At 41.9% G+C, this 20,918-nt stretch overlaps 1 protein-coding gene across 1 annotated transcript; it reads right to left on the bottom strand.

Moving 5' to 3' along the window:
* Positions 1–329: 329 nt before the first annotated feature.
* fbxo18 (F-box DNA helicase 1) lies at positions 330–19,445 on the bottom strand. Its single transcript, XM_034075128.1, has 21 exons — positions 19,106–19,445; positions 18,549–18,716; positions 17,895–18,433; positions 17,244–17,380; positions 16,528–16,675; positions 16,254–16,435; positions 16,094–16,168; positions 15,913–16,001; positions 14,972–15,140; positions 11,858–12,071; positions 11,692–11,779; positions 11,523–11,612; positions 7,028–7,164; positions 6,670–6,766; positions 6,329–6,495; positions 6,146–6,230; positions 5,867–6,061; positions 5,575–5,700; positions 4,413–4,519; positions 1,592–1,726; positions 330–847 (listed from the first exon to the last, which is right to left on the bottom strand). Exons 1-21 carry the CDS (start codon positions 19,158–19,160, stop codon positions 686–688), a joined length of 3,165 nt encoding a protein of 1,054 aa, XP_033931019.1. The 5' UTR covers positions 19,161–19,445; the 3' UTR covers positions 330–685.
* Between the last annotated feature and the right edge of the window lie 1,473 nt (positions 19,446–20,918).

Below are 20,918 nucleotides of genomic sequence, written 5' to 3' on the forward strand. Positions count from 1 at the left end.
ACCAAGGACGCGGCCTCGGTGGAATTCCAAGTATGCTGGAGATTGGAACAGTCCTTCGGCGGCACTCGATGACGTAGCATCCTTGAAATATTGGCTTGGAAGCCAGAAACCTCGAGATTGAGAAACGGCCACTGTCATGATGAAAATAACGTGACAAAGAACTGTTTTTATCTAGTTGTAGATGCTCATTCTCTTAAAGTAACAATAAAGGTTTTGGGCCATTAACTAAAATGATGTCTCAGTGAGAGCAGCTGCTCAGCAGACCGAACAGGATTAAGTGCATCCCACTGCATTGTAATGAGTATTTTTCTACACAAATATACGTTTGATCTTGTTAGATACTTTTTTTTTAAAAAAGCATTAAAAACATTTATTCATCTTAGTTTGATCGGAGAATAACGACACTCACAAAAGTTGTTTTTAGACAAAGTAGACAAGTCTTCCAGCAGTTACACAATTATACACAATCCTCCTCAAATGCATAAGACAACAAGATCCCTCATTAAAAAAAGAAATATAAACAGAAAGTCACAATGTAACCATGCATTGCAGAGAAAAATTAAAACATTTTCAGTTTGTCTGGTCGAGCGAACAGCACCTTTTCTCTGGCTGAAGTCTTTTCTCCACTAAACAAAAACGATTGTCTCACGAAGTTTTCATTGGAACTCTTTTAAGAAGAGTAGTGTTAAAAAAGGGCCACCAGCATCATGTGGTGGACCTGCTGGCCCAGTCTATGTGGTATCTCCGCCATGGATTGCACGTCGTCGGTCATGAGGAAGGCGATTGGTCCGACCCGCGTCCACACACACCTTTCGCACAGTGGGCCGCCAGCAGCCACACCGTCAGACTAAAAACAGACAAAAAAATACCTCTAGTTTAATATCACAAAATGCTAAGTGGTTATTCAATATTACTGTAAATGAAAGGCAGTTAGAATAAAATATGTTGTTTTCTGAGGGTGGTTTTAAAGGTTCCATATTATGCTGTTTTTCATCAATATATTATAGTTCTCCGATATATACAAAACATGTCTCTGAAGTGTTTGGCTCGAAATACCAAACAGATCATGCAGCATTACCCATAATCCCCGGGCGCCGTTCAAAATGGCAGCCCACTGCTCCTAACACTAGGATGGGTCAAATGCAGAGAAACAATTTCCCCACGGGGATTAATAAAGTATATCAAATAAAAAAATCAAAAAAAAAATCAAAAATCCCCTCTGTTTCAAAAGTGCTGATTCTCTGTCTGTTACTTTAGATGAAAATAAGGAGCCCCTCCCCACGCCCCTCTGAGAGATATTTGGTTAAAAAGAACACAATGGTGCTCTAGGAGGAGATTCAGGTGATAAGGTGGGGGGGGGGGGGGGTACCTTGGCTGGTTACACAAGCCAAAATATCGTTATGACATCATAAAAGTGGCCAAAATATCGTTTTTATATAAATGGATCAGGACAAAGTGAGAGAATCTTTTTTTCCTGAAACTTTCAGAATGTCTTCACAGAGGGGACACGTGTTGATGTAGAAGAGACATGAACAAGTGGATTTTGCATAATAGGTCCCCTTTAATGTTAGAGAGGAGGATATGTTCTTACACATTTCATCTGTTGTTTGCACATGATGAAGGCTGATCCGGGGGTGGTGCAGTTTGGGCAGTCTGGGATGCAGCACGGGAGCGGATCGCCCTGCTTCATCAGGGTGCTCGGCATCTCCGATTTCAGAAAGTACTCCTGCAGAGGACATGCACTTACGATCATCATGATGTGAAGTGAACAACTGTTGCAACAATTGTTTGGCCTTTTCCGACAACTTAACGAGGAGCAGATGCTGAGCCCCATGTGTGCGCTGAGAAAACAAAGGAAGCAGAGAACCGTATCCACAGGCTGGGTTGCGGGGGGGGCGGACACTTTGTTGACCAACCCCCGCTAAACATTTAGCCTTCATGTCGAGCTGCAGAGATTAGTCCATCAATCTCTAAGGTCCATTGAAGTTGTGGTCTTCTCTAAGTACTTCTTAAAACCCACCTCTTCTCCTTAGCGTATTGACGCATACGCTAAGGCATGACGTATCTTTTAGATTGTTGTTTTTATTGCTTTTAATTTGTTTTGACTTGTACTTGTTTTATGATGAGTGAGCTGTGCTGCGTGATTTATTCGTATGTTTCGTTTGTTTATTTGACTGTACAGCACTTTGGTCTGGAGGTTTTAAAGTGCTTTAGAAATAAAGCTGTATTGTATTGTATACTGTGGTTCCAGCAGAGTGTCCTTTTTATTTCTCTGCACTGTTCAGGCCATCAACAGAACATCTGTTATATAACTTGTATGACCGCTATGGGAAGTGCTATGAGAGAAATGTACACAAAGTCAAGACTCCTTTTGGACATTGTTTTTGTTCTTTGCTTTCAGTGTGGCCTGACGCACATCATCTGCTGGCTGGATGTCTAAACCCTGAAAAGAGAGTTGTTTTAACTTGCTGCCTCTGCTGCTCCATTACACCTGTATCTCCAGAGGCCTGTACGACGAAGCCGGTTCAACCTAACCTGGATATGTTTGAGTTACCCGGTTTACCTAATCCAAAACAAACGCGCTCTCGCTAAACTGTCCTACGACGCTGGTTATCAACTCGTTAACTCAAGCCAGCCGTGTCCTATCTAGTTAGGTGCGCGTTCACATGAAAGGGGTGGTATCTGGAGCATTCGACCAATCACAAACATGGAGAAGCGTACTGACAGCGCAGCGTCATACTTCCTGAATGAAAAGTGAACTATAATATTAGTCAAAAATGAAGAAGTTAAACTTTAAACATCCATGACTTAAACACTTTATCCAGGATCAAAGCCACAGAGCTGCACCTGCAAGGTGAATACAGCTGGTAAAAGAACAAGTGTTTGAATGCATACATTAACAGGTTTATGATATCACTGCCCCGTCTAAAACACGATCTGACTTTCATTACATTTGTCTCGAGTGTTTCATCAACTTAATGTGTTGCTTAAAATAATACTTCTGCATACAGTATGTGACACTGTGAGTGTTGCACGGCCAGATACGGCTCAGCTGACTCAGATCAGGAGATATAGGATTATAATGTGATATGCCGCGGACTGTACTGTTACTCTGATCCGGTTACTTATGTCGTGGCAGATATTTAAGTAAGCTTTCTTAACGCTAATGTTATAATAGTCACATTGCTCTGAAGATGGAGGTGATATTCTATTAATGTTCACGTTCACACAGTCGGTGATTTTTGCCGGCCGTCTTTCCTGCGACGGCAGCTTTTCTGTATTTCCTTTCTCCTGTAATATGACTTGATCGCTTTAAACTCCGCACACTGAGCTCTGATTGGTCAGCAGGCAGTGCTTTCACTGAGTTGATCTCTTAGCCTGCAACCTAACCTGCTCCGGACCAGGCTAGCCACTCAGCATACGTTACCATGGAGATCTAGCCCGTTAAAAAGAGAATCAGCGTCGTGGGACCGAAAACACCAAGTTTTTTCCCTGAAGTTAGCCGGCTAAGCGAAAATCCGGCTTCGTCGTACAGGCCTTTGGTATATCAAGTAATCTTTGATAATAATAATAATAATAATAATAATAATAATACATGTTATTTATATAGCACTTTTCCTGGTGCTCAAAGCGCTTGATGGAGCATAAATCGTGCAATGTGGGCTAAACCACTTTACTTCCGGCACAAATAGAGTGGTCCAGTGATGAGTCCTAAAACCCGGAAAAGACAAAGCATTCGACCACTTTCACTTCGCTCGTCTCAATGGTTTTTAATGTGTTTGTGGTTAGAAGCTTAAAATATGGTCTAATGAAAGGCTGAGGAAATGTTCTATTCTGACTTCCATGTCGGCCTACACAAAGACGTCATCACGCCCCACTCTACACCTAGAAGTCATATGAAATAACCTGGCTGGCAGATGTTTAGGGAGAAACTGGTCGAACTCTGACAGGTCATCTTTAGAAATCAAAAGCAACAAGAGGGAAGTAGAAATGCACGGGAAAACCTAAACATGATAGTAATTGCATTTTGTATGGTTTCTGTTAAAAGTCCCCTATTATACTCTATTTCAACAATATATTACAGGTCTCAGATCTATACAAAACATCCTGATTCAGTGTCTGTAGCTTTAAATGCTAATGAGCTGCGACTCACCACGCCCCTCTGCAAGACGTTTGGTTTAAAAAAAGAAAACACACAAATGGTGCTCTAGCAGGAGATGCAGGTGATAAGGAGGGGGGGGGTGTTACCTTGGTTGGTTATTGGCTAATGGTTTCACAACCCAAAAACACATTGTGATATCCCAAAGTGGCCAAAATCACGTTTTTATATAAATGGATCCGGACAAAAAGTGAGCGAATCTTTTGAGTCTCTTAACACAGAGGTGTGTAGGTAGAGAGTGATTTTGCCTCACCCCTGCCTCTGTGAGAATGCGACGGATGGTCTTTGTGATGATCAGAGTCGTCTTGGCTCGAGTCACCGCCACATACAGCAGGTTCCACTCATCGTCAGGAACTTCGTCTGAGAGAGAGAAGAAATACAGACTTTTGAGATCAAATTCAATCAGAACAATAACAAACTTTGTTTACATACCACATTTCAAACCGATTACAGAGAACACATTTAATAGGAAAGTATTTTCCAGTTAAAACCCCAGCAGCATACATTTGGATGAGCTGGAGGCGGGAGGGGGATTTCTTTGCTCATGCTAGAATAACAGTAGTCTTGTGTCTACTGGTGATTCATGAGTTTATAACCGTTTCCAGATTTTTGGGAGTTGGAAATGGTTCTATTTTTACATTCTAATTCATTTGACTTGGGTGGGTTATTGAATATGACACCAACATTTCTGCAATTGACCTGAACAGAGAGCCAAGACTGTTTGATATTATTGGCTTGCCTTATTTCTGTCTTATCATCATTTAGCAGCAGGACATTAATAGCATTTGAGGATTTCCTAAAAAAGCAGTTTCAGAGGCTACCATTGTTCTGAAAGTTGTTTGCCGGGTCCCAGCGTAAATAGATCTTTGGTTTAGTCTGCGTAACTGATGTTGTGTCTACAAATGAGGTGGCCCTAGGGGAGCATGTAATTGTGCAATATCTTAATGTTAGTCGATCTTAAAGGGGCCCTATTCTGCTAATTTTCAGGTTTCATATTTGTATTGTGTGCCTCTACTGCAGTGGTTCTCAAACTTTTTCTGTCAGGCCCCCCCTTTGGAGAAAAAAAAAAGTTGGGCCCCCCCAATACAAATAGTCAGGCTCAGTGGCGGCGCCAGATATTTATTTTGTGGTGCTGTGGGGTAGCTTGACGTTTCATAGAGGGTGCTCAAACATTTAGGGTTTCCCATTAATGTACCGGTCGCTACAGTGGAATTTTCTACTGCAACACTCCCCACGCACACACAGTGTGACAGTTACAATGAAGGCTCGATAATCAGCTCACGGCATATAGGTGTAAGCAGGGGTAAAGTGCTATTTTTATAGGTGGCGTGTGGACCTCACATAGGGGGGTCCAGGGGCATGCTCCCCCGGGAAGATTTATTTTTAAATATTGAAGTTAAAAGCAGGAAACGTACCAAAGGAGAAATCTGGTCTAAAGTGCAGATTGTGTCTTGAACCAGGAACTTTGGCAAAGTCATCGGTGACCATCACAGTGTCGAACTCCAGACCCTTGGCCTTGTGCACTGTTCCCACGATAAAGTCTGGAACAAACAGTAGCAGGGGAAACAACTCGTGAGTCAAGTGCATTATACAGAGGACAGAAAAATGACTCGTGCATAAGAAATATATTGTTTAAAACATATCTTCTAATGTGCCAGTGAAGTAACATTATATCATATCTGTAACTTTAATACACTTTTCAAATACCTGCTTGGTGGAAGTTTTCTTCAAAGCACCTTTCCAGACGAGAGGCCAGTTCGGGGATGCGCTTTCCGTATTTTTCAACCATTTTGAGTTTGCCGTCCAGCTCCAAGTCCTCGGTCAGTGTGGCGTACGACTTCAGGGCCCAGTAGCCACTCTTCATATTCTTGGCAAATGAGCGGATGAAGGGGTCCTTGATGACTGAAAGCAGAGCATGTCCGACATTTAGTCAAAAGGTTAAAAACGTCTAAACTTGGAAAGAGTAAATGTGTGCATTGGTCTCACATTTCGAGCTTTGCGTCTCCTCTCTCGCCCCTTCAAACAGCTTCCAGATGTCCAGAATCCTATTCAGGCCGATCCCAGTCACACCCTGATGGAAGAAAATGGAGTGTTGAGTACAAGTCAAATTGACGTGCGTTCATGCTAGTCTTTCTTGTGTGTGTCTGTAGTGCATACACACTGACTCACTCCTATGAAGTGGATGCGACACTGCGGGTTGGCGTCGGTGAGTCGGACGGCTTCTCTGAACACGCTGAGGTTGCATCTTGTCAAGATGGCCGTCTTCCCCTGACTGAGACTGGCACCCGAACTCACCGCTGCTCCCGCCTCGTCTGCCGTCTCGTCACACACACCGCCTGCACACCGGACAAGTAGCACACACACATGCTAACACAACTGTGACTAGTATTTTTTTAATTCATCAAGTACAGAGGGTGTCTTTTTCTGAGGCCAATTTGTATTTGGTGATAGAATTTCATTTGATTCAAGCATCAAACATTGAAATGAATACACATTACTGCAGTATTTACCTTTCTGATTTCCTCCCACAAGGATCTTATCCACTCCCTTGCACACTTTGAGGATGGTCGCGCCCACGTAGGCGATCTGAGCACCGAAGCGAAAGCTCTGAACAAAGACATCAGCAACATGCATGATTAGTATACAACTCCTGATAAATAAAGGATTCATGTGCACACATCATATGCTTTAGTATCAACATGGTTGTGGTTTTACACTGTCTTTTTTCTAATGGGATCAATTGTTTTTTAGCCGTGGCACTACAGTTCCCATCATTCTTTGGGTCATTCGAACAGTTTTTTGTTTTGTTTCTGTTAACAGTAAACTGAAATACTCAAGTGAAGAAAGACATCTACATTTGGTGTATACCTGTGTCAGGTAGAAGATGTGTGTGTGGTCGACAATGTGCAGGGCATTGACCGCTCCTTTGAAGGTGTAGATCTGCTGATGAGGATCTCCCACCAGGATTTTTCCACAGCGCTGAGACAGGAGCACATCCATGATGGCTGAGAAAGGGAAAAGAAGAATTCATCACCATCACAGAGTTCAGCTAAATCATCACAATGGCGCCCTCTACAGTCCTGCAGCACTGGTAAAGGGCCCCTATATGCATTTTGAGATGTTCCATTTCCTGTAGTATGTTATATATAACATAGTAAAACATACTACAGGAAATGGAACATGTTGTGCATGTAAATGGTCTGTAAAGGCTAATATCCCTGTGTTCCCCCAGAGGGAGTTTCACCACCCCCCCCCCACTGCCTGAAATGCCTTCATTGGACTCCTTGGTTTACTTCTGTTATATAATGACATCACTATGTAACACTCAAACCTCTATTGGCTAGCGCTCCAACACATTGTACGTCATAGTCTAAGGGGCGGGACATCTCTAAGCCAGTGGTTCCCAAACGGTGTGCCGCGGCACACTGGTGTGCCGTGAGGCAAGTCCGGGGGGGTATACTGCGAAGCAGGATTCTCGCTTAGCCGGCTAAATTCAGGGAAAACTCCGGCTTTCCGGTCATCCGAAGCTGGTTCTCTTTTTAGCAGGCTAGATCTCCATGGTAATATATGCTAAGCAGCTAACCTGGTCGGGACCAGGTTAGGTTGCAGGCTAAGAGCTCAACTCAGTGAAAGCACCGCCTGCTGACCAATCAGAGCTCAGTGTGCGGAGTTTAAAGCGATCAAGTCATATTACAGGAGAAAGGAAATACAGAAAAACTGCCGTTGCAGGAAAGACGGCCGGCAAAAATCACCGACTGTGTGAACGTGAACATTAATAGAATATCACCTCCCATCTTCAGAGCAATCTGACTATTATAACATTAGCGTTAAGAAAGCTTACTTAAATATCTGCCACAACATAAGTAACCGGATCAGAGTACATTAAGTACAGTCCGCGGCATATCACTTCATAATGTATCACATATCTCCTTATCTGAGTCAGCTGAGCCGTATCTGGCCGTGCAACACTCACAGTGTCACATACTGGATGCAGAAGTATTATTTTAAGCAACACATTAAGTTGACGAAACACTCGAGACAAATGTAATTGAAGTCAGATCGTGTTTTAGACGGGCAGTGATATCATAAACCTGTTAATGTACGCATTCAAACACTTTTTCTTTTACCAGCTGTATTCACCTTGCAGGTGCAGCTATGTGGCTTTTATCCTGGATCAAGTGTTTAAGTCATGGATGTTTAAAGTTTAACTTCTTCATTTTTGACTAGTATTAAAGTTCACTTTTCATTCAGGAAGTATGACGCTGCGCTGTCAGTGCGCTTGTCCATGTTTGTGATTGGTCGAATGCTCCAAATACCACCCCTCTCATGTGAACGCGCACCTAACTAGATAGGACACGGCTGGCTTGAGCGATCCACTTGATAACCAGCGTCGTAGGACAGTTTAGCGAGAGCGCGTATGTTTTGGATTAAGCCAACCGGCTAACTCAAACATATCCAGGTTAGGTTGAACCAGGTTCGTAGCATAGGCCCCGGGTGTGCCGTGGAATTTTGTGACAACCATACCTTATTATTGCAATATACAACTACACAAAAATAAAAAATAAATTAATTTACTATATCAGTACTTTGTAGGTTTATATGTACGTAATCTGCGCGACTTGCGCGTCCACATCTCCACGTGCAGTGCTGCATAAACATGGCTGAGTCAGCGATAACTCTCGAGGGGTGGAGGTATGCCCATTATTTTGAGTTCATCCGAAGAATAGACAGGAATGTGACGGTGAGGTGCAAACTGTGTCCAGGCCAGAAGCTGCTATCCACTGCTGTAAACACCACGTCAAACCTCAACACACACCTGCAAAGAACACATGCTAAGGTGGAGCTACCGCACACGCTATTTGTTGTTTGTTTATATCACAGTCTGTTCTTCTTCTCTGTCTTCCGGTTGTTGCCTGTTTTGAATGACGAATACACACTACCGCCACCTGCTGGTAAGGAGAGTTATTGCCACTCATGCATGCGCAGTTCGTACGTGCTCGGCTGAAGTCTTTGCGGTGTCTGGTTCCAGTGCAACACATGGCCAACACGCAGGAGAACACGCCGACGCAACAGAGTGAGCAGAGATAGACTGCACAAAATATACAGATAGCAGGAGACAGAGGACAGCCATGGTCAGATAGCAGGAGACAGAGGACAGCCACGGTCAGATAGCAGGAGACAGAGGACAGCCACGGTCAGATAGCAGGAGACAGAGGACAGCCATGGTCAGATAGGAAAACATTCAGGATCTGGATCAGTCTTATGCGACAATGGAAACTGAACTAAAGAGAACATTTGAAACTTTAGCAGTCTGCGTGATCTGCCTGCAGGGAGGGGCGGGCCGGCCCTACGAGTAAAGTAACGAGTTACTTTATGTAGAGAGTAACGAAGTAGTGTAATATATTACTTTTTTTACTTTTTTAAAGTAATATGTAATATATTACATACTTTTTTTTTTTTAGTAACGACCCCATCTCTGCTGAAATGTTACATTTATAATTTGTAGTTCAGGACCATGGACAATGCAGCTTCCTTGCATTGACAGTTCTCTGTGCTGAATTTCCTTTGTCTCATTTTTAATGTTGTGACCTGTCTGGTTTAAATGAGTGTGTTGCTGCTTTGATGAAGCCTAATTTGATAACGTTTCAAATTAATTTCTGAAATATTTCGTTAATACATATTTCATGAGTAATATAGTTGTCTTTGTCACATTTTATTTGGCATTAGTAAATAATTATGCACATTTACAGATATTTTACATGATATCAGTGATAACACGTGTTCTAAGGGCTATTTTGCACAATAGGTGTGCCTTGAGATTTTTACTTGTCCTTTGGTGTGCCTTGGGCACAAAAAGTTTGGGAAACACTGCTCTAAGCAATTGACCGATTAAAACCGAGCCGACCAGCTAACCCTGGGGTCGGCAACCCGCGGCTCTCGAGCCCCTTTAAGCCCTCTGCTCTGGCTCCCTTGAGCTTAGACAAAAATAAGAAGGAAATAAAAAGTATTTGTAGGACTATTTATATATTATATAATATAATATATATTATATTTTGTTGCATGGTTGAAAATGTTTCGTATCTTGTATTTTGAGGTGATACTGTGACACATAAATAAAAAACAAAACGGTTTTAATTAGGTCAACTAAAATATGCGTCACATCCTGCTACGGTCCCGCGCCAGCGCCTTTTTTTGCTGGTGAATAACCTGACCCCCGGCTCGATGAGCGAACTATGGATAAATCAAAGGAAAGAAAAGTACCGGAGGAACACAGGATTTAATTCTGTGTGGACAGAGCTATCTGCTTTCACAGCAAACGATGCTGGTTTACCGGTATGTTTGATATGTAGAGAGAAGTTGTCAACGGTGGTGCAGCCTTTACGTATCGAGGAACAACAAGGGAGAGGAAGCCAGCTGACGATCTTCAGTCATAATTCAATGGGGTATGTAATTTATTTCAGAAAACACTTTTTGTTATATTCCAAGGAATGCTCTTAACGTCCCGATAGCAATGAATATATTAAATGCTTTGACAATAACTACATACAAAAATGTAATCTGTGGAAGCCGTAGTACTGTAAAAAGCACGACCAATCATCTGCCTCGGCCCGGCTAAAGTAACTGGATGGCCTACCTGCCTGTCAGCCTTCCATCTGTGCACAAACTTATCTCGTGCCCTCATTGGTCATGTGCGCGTTCATGTGTGTAGGAGGAGGGGCTCTGTAAGAAAGTCTGAAGGAAGAGGCAGATCTTTCCGGCTGTGTACTTTCAAATTCTAGAGCACTCGAGCTGGTTTCTCCATTCTTACCTACCCTACCTTTAACTCTTTTTAGGGTGCAGCTATATGTTTTATTTATTTCAAAGTGGGCCCATTTTAATTATATATTTTTTCCTTCAAATGTGCAGAGGACTCCCGAAGTGCTGTGTTTCATTTATTTTAAAGTTGGCCTGTGTATTATTTTTTAATTCTCCTTATAAGAGTTCTTTGTTTCTTATAAGAAATTATAATGTACTAAATAATAAATGCAACAAAACTGTAGTTGTTGTCTATGATATAACAATAAATACAACTTTATAAGCTATCAAGCTATGAAATATGTTTTGCGGCTCCAGACAACATTCTTTTTTCGAAAAGGGAGCAAAATGGCTCTTTTGGTCAAAAAGGTTGCAGACCCCTGAGCTAACCAATCAGAGCAGACCGGGCTCTGGTTTCAGACAGAGGGTGAAAAGAGGTGCTGCAGCACAGGCAGTATGAGAAACATAAAGACCTTTTTGAACATTAAAGAAACATGTCCCAGTAGAGAGACACTAAATACACATCTGAACCTTAAAGTGGGCGTAATGGGCCTCTTTAAGTTGGTACCTGGAGTGCAGTCCTGAGCCTCGTCGATGAAAAGGACGTCGTATTGGTCAGACAGGCAGGGTCTCTGCAGCTGCCATAACTTCAGGTATCCTGGGAATGAAAGTTGTGATGACCACCTGTACAGCATTCCCTTCAACATTACAACCAATTGACTTCACTAATTTCGTACCATCGTGGGTCATGGGGAGGTCGTCTGATTTGGTCTTAGTCAGATCCTTCATTTTGATCCAGATCTTTCGCGCGTCTTGCACAAACAACTAGGATTGCAGAATGAAATATTGAATGCATGATTTATTCACACTCAAGGTGAGCAGTGTGTACAGCCACGCACATACCTCTCTTTCATAGTCGGTTATTATCTTCCTGCGGCCGTTCTTCCCCATGCGGGACATGGGGACGTGGCTGATGTTGATGCACTCGTCTGTGGAAGCTTTGAAGGCGTTGAGAGTGGTGGTCACCACCTTGGCCTTAGCAAAGCCCCCCCGGCCTGGAGGCAGAACGGAGCTGATGGTGAACGGCTTCATGTTAAAGGTCAGCTTCTGGCGGTATCTGCAGAGAGGGAAGATCACAGGGGCACAGCAAAGAAAAAGACATGTTTCTATTGGAATAACAACTGTTGGACCAGTAATTCACTCTGAATGCGATCAAGGATGTATCCTAGATCACACTGAGCGATTTACATTTACAAGGAAGAATGTTGACTTTCTTCTGGATCCATTTTTTCTTTTTATGTATGTTCATATTATCTTTTTCTTATTTGGATTGTCTAAATTGTAATTGTATCATCGTTTTTCATTTCTGTACACACAACAACTATTTTGTATCTCTTTAAATGTTAGAAATCATCATTAAATCCTCCCTAATTGATCTCATTTTAACTAATGTTCCCCATAAATATTCATCTGTGGGAGTATTTGAAAATAATCTGAGTGATCACTGTGTTGTAGCCACAATTAGGGACACTAAAGTCCAAAAGGTTAAACCTTGCATTATCATCAAGAGAGACAAAAAACATTTTGTGGAGCAGGGTTTTGTACATGATCTGTTTGGGTTTGATTGGGGTCAAATCGATCTGTGTGCTGATGTGGAAACCGCATGGTCTTATTTTTATCTTGGTTTTATGGAGATCATTGATTGACATGCACCCCTGCGTAAATTTAGAGTGAAGGGACGAGACAATCCTTGGTTTTCTGCTAATCTGTGCAGTCTCCTTCATGAGAGAAACAAGGCCTGGGCAAAGGCTAGGAAATCAGGCTCAGAGGTAGAATGGCTGCGTTTTAGGCAGCTAAGAAATAGATTCACTTCACAAATCAAAAGTGCTAAATCAAAGTACTATCTGTCAGTTACCACAAAGAACCTGAATAATCCTGGACAATTTTGGAAATCCATTAAATCGTTATCCTCCGGCTCCACCTCTCACTACTCTTTTTAACCTCTCCCTCAGCACTAACACAATTCCAAAATTGTGGAAGTCAGCTTATGTCTTGCCTTTGCTAAAAGGAGGGGAAGCCACTTTATTAAATAACTATAGGCCAATCTCTAAGTTGTCAGTTCTGGCTAATGTTCTTGAACGCTTAGTGAGTGAACAGGTAAAGGTGTTTTTATGTACAAATGACATCCTGTCTAAACATCAGTCAGGCTTCAGAAAGCAACACAGCACCATCACTGCCACAATGAAAGTGGTGAATGATGTGGCGAGTATTTTAGATAATAAGCAGAGTTGTGCAGCTCTATTTCTTGACCTATCCAAAGCGTTTGATACCGTCGATCATCCCATTTTGAAGCAGAGGCTGGTCAGTATTGGCATATCCAGCCATGCAGTGGGGTGGTTTGTGAACTACCTCTCTGAAAGGTCCCAATGTGTTCATTTTGATGGGCTGTCTTCTGAGTGGTTGAACATTGCAAATGGTGTTCCCCAAGGTTCTGTTTTAGGTCCACTTTTATTCTCCATCTACATCAATAGTTTAGGTGAAAATGTCGATGGAGCTACTTTACATTTTTATGCGGACGATACCGTGATGTACTGTGCAGGTCCCTCCATTAAGGAGGCTGGTGTTAAATTACAGGCTGTTTTTATTCAGACTCAGCTCTCTGAACTAAAGCTTCTTTTAAATGTTGAGAAAACTAAGGTAATTCTCTTTTCTAAAGCTAAAAAGACACCAGAGCCTGTTTTAGATATTGTAACTACGCAAGGAATAAAACCTGGTTACCTGTTACAAATACCTTGGTATCTGGCTTGATGATTGTCTCACTTTTAAACGTCATGTCAATAACCTGCTTAAAACACTGAGGGTTAGGCTAGGTTTCTTCTACAGGAACAAGTCCTGTTTCTCACTTGAGGCCAGGAAAAGGCTAGTCACTGTGACCTTTTTACCTGTGCTGGACTATGGGGATCTGGTCTATATGAATGCACCTGCCAATTGCCTGGTCAAGTTAGATGCTGCGTATCACAGCGCACTGAGATTTGTGACAAACTGTAAAGCATTAACCCATCACTGTACCCTGTATGCAAGGGCTGGTTTGCTTTCACTAGCTGTACGGAGGCTCAGTCACTGGTACATTTTTATATACAAAGCCATGTTAGGGAACTTCCATCTTATATCTGCTCCCTGATCTCACGGAAAATTGTAAGTGGCTACTGCCTGAGATCGAATGCTGTGGTTTTATTAAATGTGCCAACTGCTAGGACTGTCTTAGGGAAGATAGCTTTTAGATGCGCAGCTCCTCTGTCTTGGAATAGTCTGCACATTAAATGGAAACTGAGCAATCTGGTGCCACTAAATATTTTTAAAGCTCGGTTGGATGCTACTCAATCAGAAGCTATTGGTACCTGTTCATGTGGATAATTATGTAAATGATGCCGTGTGATGTCCTTTTGTTGTTCTGTTTATGTTTTTAGGTTTCATGTGGAACTACTTGAGCAGGTCTCCCTTGAAAAAGAGATCAACGATCTCAATGGGATTTATCTGTATAAATAAAGGTTTGAAATGAAATGAAATGAATTGCACGTCTGTCCATCCTGACCGAGGGATCCCTTCTCTGTTGCTTTTCCCATGGTTTCTTCCATTAAATAGTAATTGTGGGGTCTCTTTGGACCTTGTTTGGTACGAGGGTCTCATGACAGAGGGTGATGTATGCTGCACACACTGTTAAACCCCTGAGAGAAATGTCTAATATGCGATTATTGGCCGTATAAATCAAATCTGACTGATTTCATCATTACTAGGTTAACCTTTTTAAATGTGAACTGTCATATTTCACAAAGGCTTAACACACCAATGCTTTCAAGTGTTTGTCGTAAACAGGAACAACCTGCAACCACAACACAGCTGGGGAGAATCTAAGGCATTGACCAAGAAACCGCCAGGAACCTGTGAACACTGGTCTCAGACACACACAAACAAAATCAATTCCCACAGTCTGTATATCTCTGAGGGGAAACTTCTCACCTCCTTCCAACATCAGTGAAGGCCAACGAGTGGACAGTCTTGCAGGCCACGTTGCTGGGGAAACGACGCTGCGCCTCAGTGGCCACTGACTTGTTGAAGGCCACGTAGAGGAAGCGGACGTGCGGCCGCTGCTCGGCGTACTTCACCAGCGTGGTGGTCTTCCCCGTACCTGCGGCAGACGGCATTGGAGCTCACAGATCATCTCTCACATTTAAACATCATCTGTGAGTTTCAAAATGTAAACATACTTTCTGCAACATGCAATTAGTACTGCAATAAGGCAGCAACACATGATTCAATTAGTCAACCTTTTAAAAGAGAGGATTGATGACAGATTGTGTTTAAAGTGAATTCCGTCGGCAGCCCCATGGCATGTAAACAATCCACAGACACTATAAACATGTAATTACATCACATTAACAACTATACAGACAAACCAACATCCACATATCCACATATCATTACCAGCACATCCATCAAATGCAACGATAACATGACAATTAAATACCCACAAATGTTTAACCTGGTTGCTCAATATCCATTATATTACAACATTTGATAACATGTTCTTATTTTTCAAAGCTGACATACAAACCAACAACAACAACAACAACAACATCTCCATGGTATAAAAACCCTGAAAAAGTATTGAAAGAATGAAACAGAAAAAGGACGCCTCCTTGTCATGTTTGACACTTTAAAATTTGAACTAGCCTTCGTATTACAATAATAATGATAATATAATAACTTTGTATAGCACTCAGTTACAGTGTTTCACGTATAAGATAGAGTTACAAACAAGCACTGCAGGTGGGGCAGGGATCCATGTCTTATTTAATCTTTCTATGTTAAGTCGGTTTAATTTGTCAATAGACGGTATTAGTTGTTTAATTGTTTTAGATTTGACTAAGAAAAAGGAATGTGGATGGTGTCGTCTGTACCTGCAAAAGCCACGATCTTCACCACATGTTTGGCCTGGACGTCATGGCTGAGGATCTGCTGCTGTTCACCTGTGAGCTGAATCTGAGTCCTATAACACACAGACACGTGTTCAAAAGTGAATACTCCTCACATATCCATTATCTCTGGGCGTATTTCTCCTGCATGTCAGTGACAGCTCACCCAGTCTGAGAGGAGCTGACAGCAAAGGAGCTGTTCTCCATCAGGTGAAGGACGTAGTAGATGTTGTAATGCAACCTTGAGGGATCAGAAAGAGCAGAATTGTAACGAACCTGACAAGAACACAGTGGGACGTTAACGCGCTGACATTTTCAACTCGCACCTGTTGCTAATCTTGAAGATGTTCCTCTTTATGGCGAGCAACATCATGGCCATGTGGCTGAGGTACTCTATGATGGCGGTGCGTGACATGTATCCGGTGAGCAAGGACACCAAAGCCTGCACGTCCGCAACACTCTCACTGAGGATCAATATGACCGCCATGGCCGCATAGGGGTTCGGACCCTGGAGATTGGACACGGAGGAAGGTGAGGTTTCAGGATTCATGGACATACTTCAACAGGAGACAGCTGTGTGTCTGAATGGGTGAGTCCTACCTCAATGCCAGGGTTAAAGTTCTTGAGAATTTCAGGAATGCGTAATCTGATGGAGGCCTCAGCCTGGGGATAGAGGCGATGCTTCTTAACACGCTCCAGAACATCCTCCGGCCTCACGCGCTCTCCCATCTTATGCTGCGCCATTAAACTGACAATACACACACAAGATAATTACCACAGTGAATATTTAAAGGGGCCCTATTACGCTCACTTCTAGGTTCATATTTGTATTTTGTGCCTATACTCAATGCTTTAATGTTCAAAAAGCTCTTTATTTTCAGCACCTCTTTTCACCCTCTGTCTGAAACCAGAGCCTAGTCTGCTCTGATTGGTTAGCTGGCCGGCTCCGTTGTGAAAGGTTAACCATAAGGAATGTCCCATAAATCACGTATAATGTCTTAGAGCGCTAGCCAATAGAAGCTCGAGTGTTACATAGTGATGTCATTATGTCAGATCAGGGCGTTTCAGGCAGGCTGAACACAAATATAATAATAATAATTAGATAAAGATGTCATTAAAAAAACAATAATAATTATCATCTTGACATTAAAATACTTTTTTCAGGCTTCTCCTCAATGTTGGCCATACAAACGGATAATTATACACACTTTAGTTCTCTGCCTTGAGATGCTACAGCGGTTCATCTCTAATTGAAAACATAACAGAGACTCTCCTTCATACATGTATTGCCCGTTACTAAGGAAACTCAGGCTTACACGGCGAGGCGTCGGATGCTGTGCTGTGATGACGCTGGATCTGTTATTCCGCAGTTTTTCAGCATGCAGCTGATGGCCAGCTCTGTCAAATTCTCTTTCATCATGAAGCGGTAGTATTTCTTCTTGTAGGGGACAAACTGCACAATGGCACACAAACACACATCATCAATACGTTTGAGTAGGACTACAACGTCAATATCCAACCACAAGAGACTAGGGCTGCTCAATTAATCGTATTTTAAATCGCGATTACGATGATGGCTTGCAACGATTACGAAAACAACTTTTAATCGAAATAAAAATACTTTTTTTTAAATAATTTTGTGTGTTTTTTCAGTTGAATTCTACTTAAAGTTCAGGGTAATCAACTGTTAAAAACATACTGTTCACATTTTTTTTTCTCCAATAAATGGATGTTTTCAAAGTCAATGAATAATCGCAATTACAATTATTGACCCAAATAATCGAGATTATGATTTTTGCCATAATCGAGCAGCCCTACAAGAGACGGATACATTAATGTCAACACAGAGGTCATCTATCAATCTCTCAAACGTCTACCATGTTCATGTAGGAAGCTGCTGATATAAACACTTGCCCCCCTCACCCTGGTGCTAATACAGAACTTAATGAAAATGGGATTTGTTGAACCTTGGGGTCCTGGACGATGCCCCTCCAGTGACGGCAGACCCGGATGACACTGCGGTAGAGGTCCTGGGCGGGCACCAGGCACATCACTTGCCTCAGCACCTCCTCTGGAAGATCGTCTATGCATCCCTGGGGCTGTTGGAGGACTTTGCTGCATCCCAGGAGCCCAAAGTGGTCGTCAGGGAGGGCCTCCACCTCCTCTTCCTCGTTGGGTATTGCACTTTGATCAAAGTCATCTTCTTTTCCAAACATCTCTGCTGTCATCCCCTCCAGATAATCTGCGGCCAACAAGCTGGCATCATCAACCTCATCCTCTTCTTCAGGCTCTGCCGCCAAGGAAGCGGCTAGTAGGCTCATATCGTCATCCTCCTCCTCCTCTTCCTCCTCCTCTTGCCCTTTGAAAAGCTCTTTATTTGGCCCATTTGTGCACGTGGATGTGCAGGGCTGAGAGGATTTCTGCGGACTGGAACGGATGACTCCTGTCACAGGGAAGAAGCTGCCGATGCTCTTCTGTTTCCCGGAAGGACTTCCCGAGGCAGATGCTGGTGGAAGAAGGAGTGAGAGAGAACTTAGATTCAATTATTAGCGCATCGATGGCAACCTGTCTGTTCATTGTTATTTGGAGTACACACGTGTCAATTAATTACAGCACATTACCACACTTCCGTCGCTTGGTGGGTGTCTTGGGGTAAAGCCCCTGGTTGGGGTCGCGTTTGCCCGGCCCCTTGTTGATAGTGTGGGGCTGGACGAGAGTACTAGTGCCCGCTGCACTTTGTCCCAGCGCATCACACTCCTCTGCATTCAGGTGCCTCCTTTTGGCCTTTCCTAGAAAACAAAAAACTAGATTCAGACATGTCAGCACAACAAACACATCTGTATTAGTTGTGTCCTTATGCAACATCAGCATGTTTCTGTCTGTAATGGTATTCTTTAAACATGCCAGTTTACATCATTGCTTTGACAATTTAGCAGCCAGAACTTTCCTGCTTTATTTCTAACCTGTTTATTCAATGCATTTGTTTCTTTAGCAATCTTTAAAGGAGTGCCAAATCAATAAGTTATGTGTGAATACTAAAAAGTTCGGTTCAATTTCAAATGTCGCACCCTGCAGAGTTATAACCAAAAACAACCAATGTGTCCTTTTATGTGAAATGAAAACTGAATATAGCCGTGTTATGGTAAGCTAACGTTGCTGGCCTCAACTTTAAACTTACCTTTGGCAGCCATTTCCATCTTCGTGTCCAGCTCATCCGTTTTCCAGTCAGACATCTACACGACTTACGCCATTTTCAACTTTAATCAAGCAAAAAGGCGTCGGGCTAACTTTGACTACAAGCTGTGTAAACAACGACTGTTGCTAGTTCATTTATGCTTGTGCTAATATAATAAAACGTCTCATTAAAATATGTACCTAACAAACTGTACAGTAACTAACATGTACCGCCCTGGTAATATTGAAGTTACTTACTAACGGTGACATTTATATTAAGTAGCGTTTTTCACTTTGGAAAATGCTCCGGTTAGCTTAGCGTTAGTGAAAGGGTTTGTTTTTGCCACCTGATTGGCTGCGACTTCTTCTTTGCTTCTTATATTTGTGGTTGATAACTTGGGTCGGGACGCAATACCGCCACCTACTGGGTGAAAGCGATGGGCATGGACATTTTTTATTATAAACTAGTTCAGGAAATCCTTTATTAAATTGTAGTATCTGGTAGGGTATACAATAAATCATGTTGTATATAAATAATGTGTTTATTATATTAAAATGATATAAAATTGAAATGTGCACTAATCAAACCATGAGTTATCCATTTAACTTAGATTACATTTGACTTACAATGTAACAAAGCTAAGATATTGTGTCATATCTGCATATCACATCACATACTACTACTCAAAGCATGTGTATAAAAATGAGCTCAGACAAATACACTTTCAAAAAAGGATCTTGAGTTTTAGAAAAAGTTGTGCAATATTTATTTATTGGTCAATCATTTGCAGTTGCAAGAGTAAGTACAGCATACATTTCCAATTTTATAATAACACCACAAGGTATGTTCATTTCTTATTCATCAGTCAGTTTCTGCGTTAACAGCATATTTGTATTCCAACACAGTACAGTTAGACAGAAGAAACCCCTCACATTGTTCAAATGCTGTTAATATATCAATCAAATACTAAATGTAACAATGCATTAGTTATTTTGTAAGTAGTTACTGGTTTACTTCCTCTAAAGTTAGTGCTTCCTCTAAAGTTAGCATGCTTTCAGACAAAATGCTTGCTTGAAGTTATCCGAGAGAACAAAAAAAAGGGAATTAAATGAAGCAATAATTACATAGTTCTTCAACAACAGTTATATTTAACAGGTTATTTGTTTCTTCCATTGAAAAGCAGTATGTTAGGAATGTTTGACAATCACTAAACTAAAATTACAACAAACTGCTTCGCAACCTACATTTAATCTCATACCAACCTGGAAATGACTGTTTGTCAAGTAAGGCATTGGAGGCTGAAAAATATGTGTGCAACGATGAACGATTGGCCGGCAGAATACGTTTCAGTTTTTAAGATGAATGGTAGTAGCTCCATTCTGAGATCAAACAGTGGTCCCCTACATGTGTACATATCATTATTACATTTTTGTCTTTAAAGAAACAAATATTAAAATACTGATTGCATGGTGTCTCAAACCCCAATGCAACAACAACTTTCCTATATCATTTTGGAATTTCCACTTCAATGCTGATTTTCCAGTCCCGTGCAGGAGCCCTATGAAACAGAAAAATACTATTTCTTCTTCTCTTGTTCTCTTACTGCTTCAGGACAGGAAGCTCCATGGGCTTGAAGAAGGCCTGGGCCATCCCCATGGCAAACATGTACACTTTACTGTCCACCACGATGTCTTCTTTCTTCAGAAGAACTGCCCCATAAAACAAGGAAGTGAGTTAGTGGGTTTTTTGTTGTCTAAATGCTAATATTACCCAGTGGAAAAAAGTAAAAGCCTCACCATCTATTTTTGACTGGAAT

The sequence above is a fragment of the Pseudochaenichthys georgianus genome, chromosome 23 (assembly GCF_902827115.2).
Source record: "Pseudochaenichthys georgianus chromosome 23, fPseGeo1.2, whole genome shotgun sequence".
NCBI lineage: Eukaryota > Metazoa > Chordata > Actinopteri > Perciformes > Channichthyidae > Pseudochaenichthys > Pseudochaenichthys georgianus.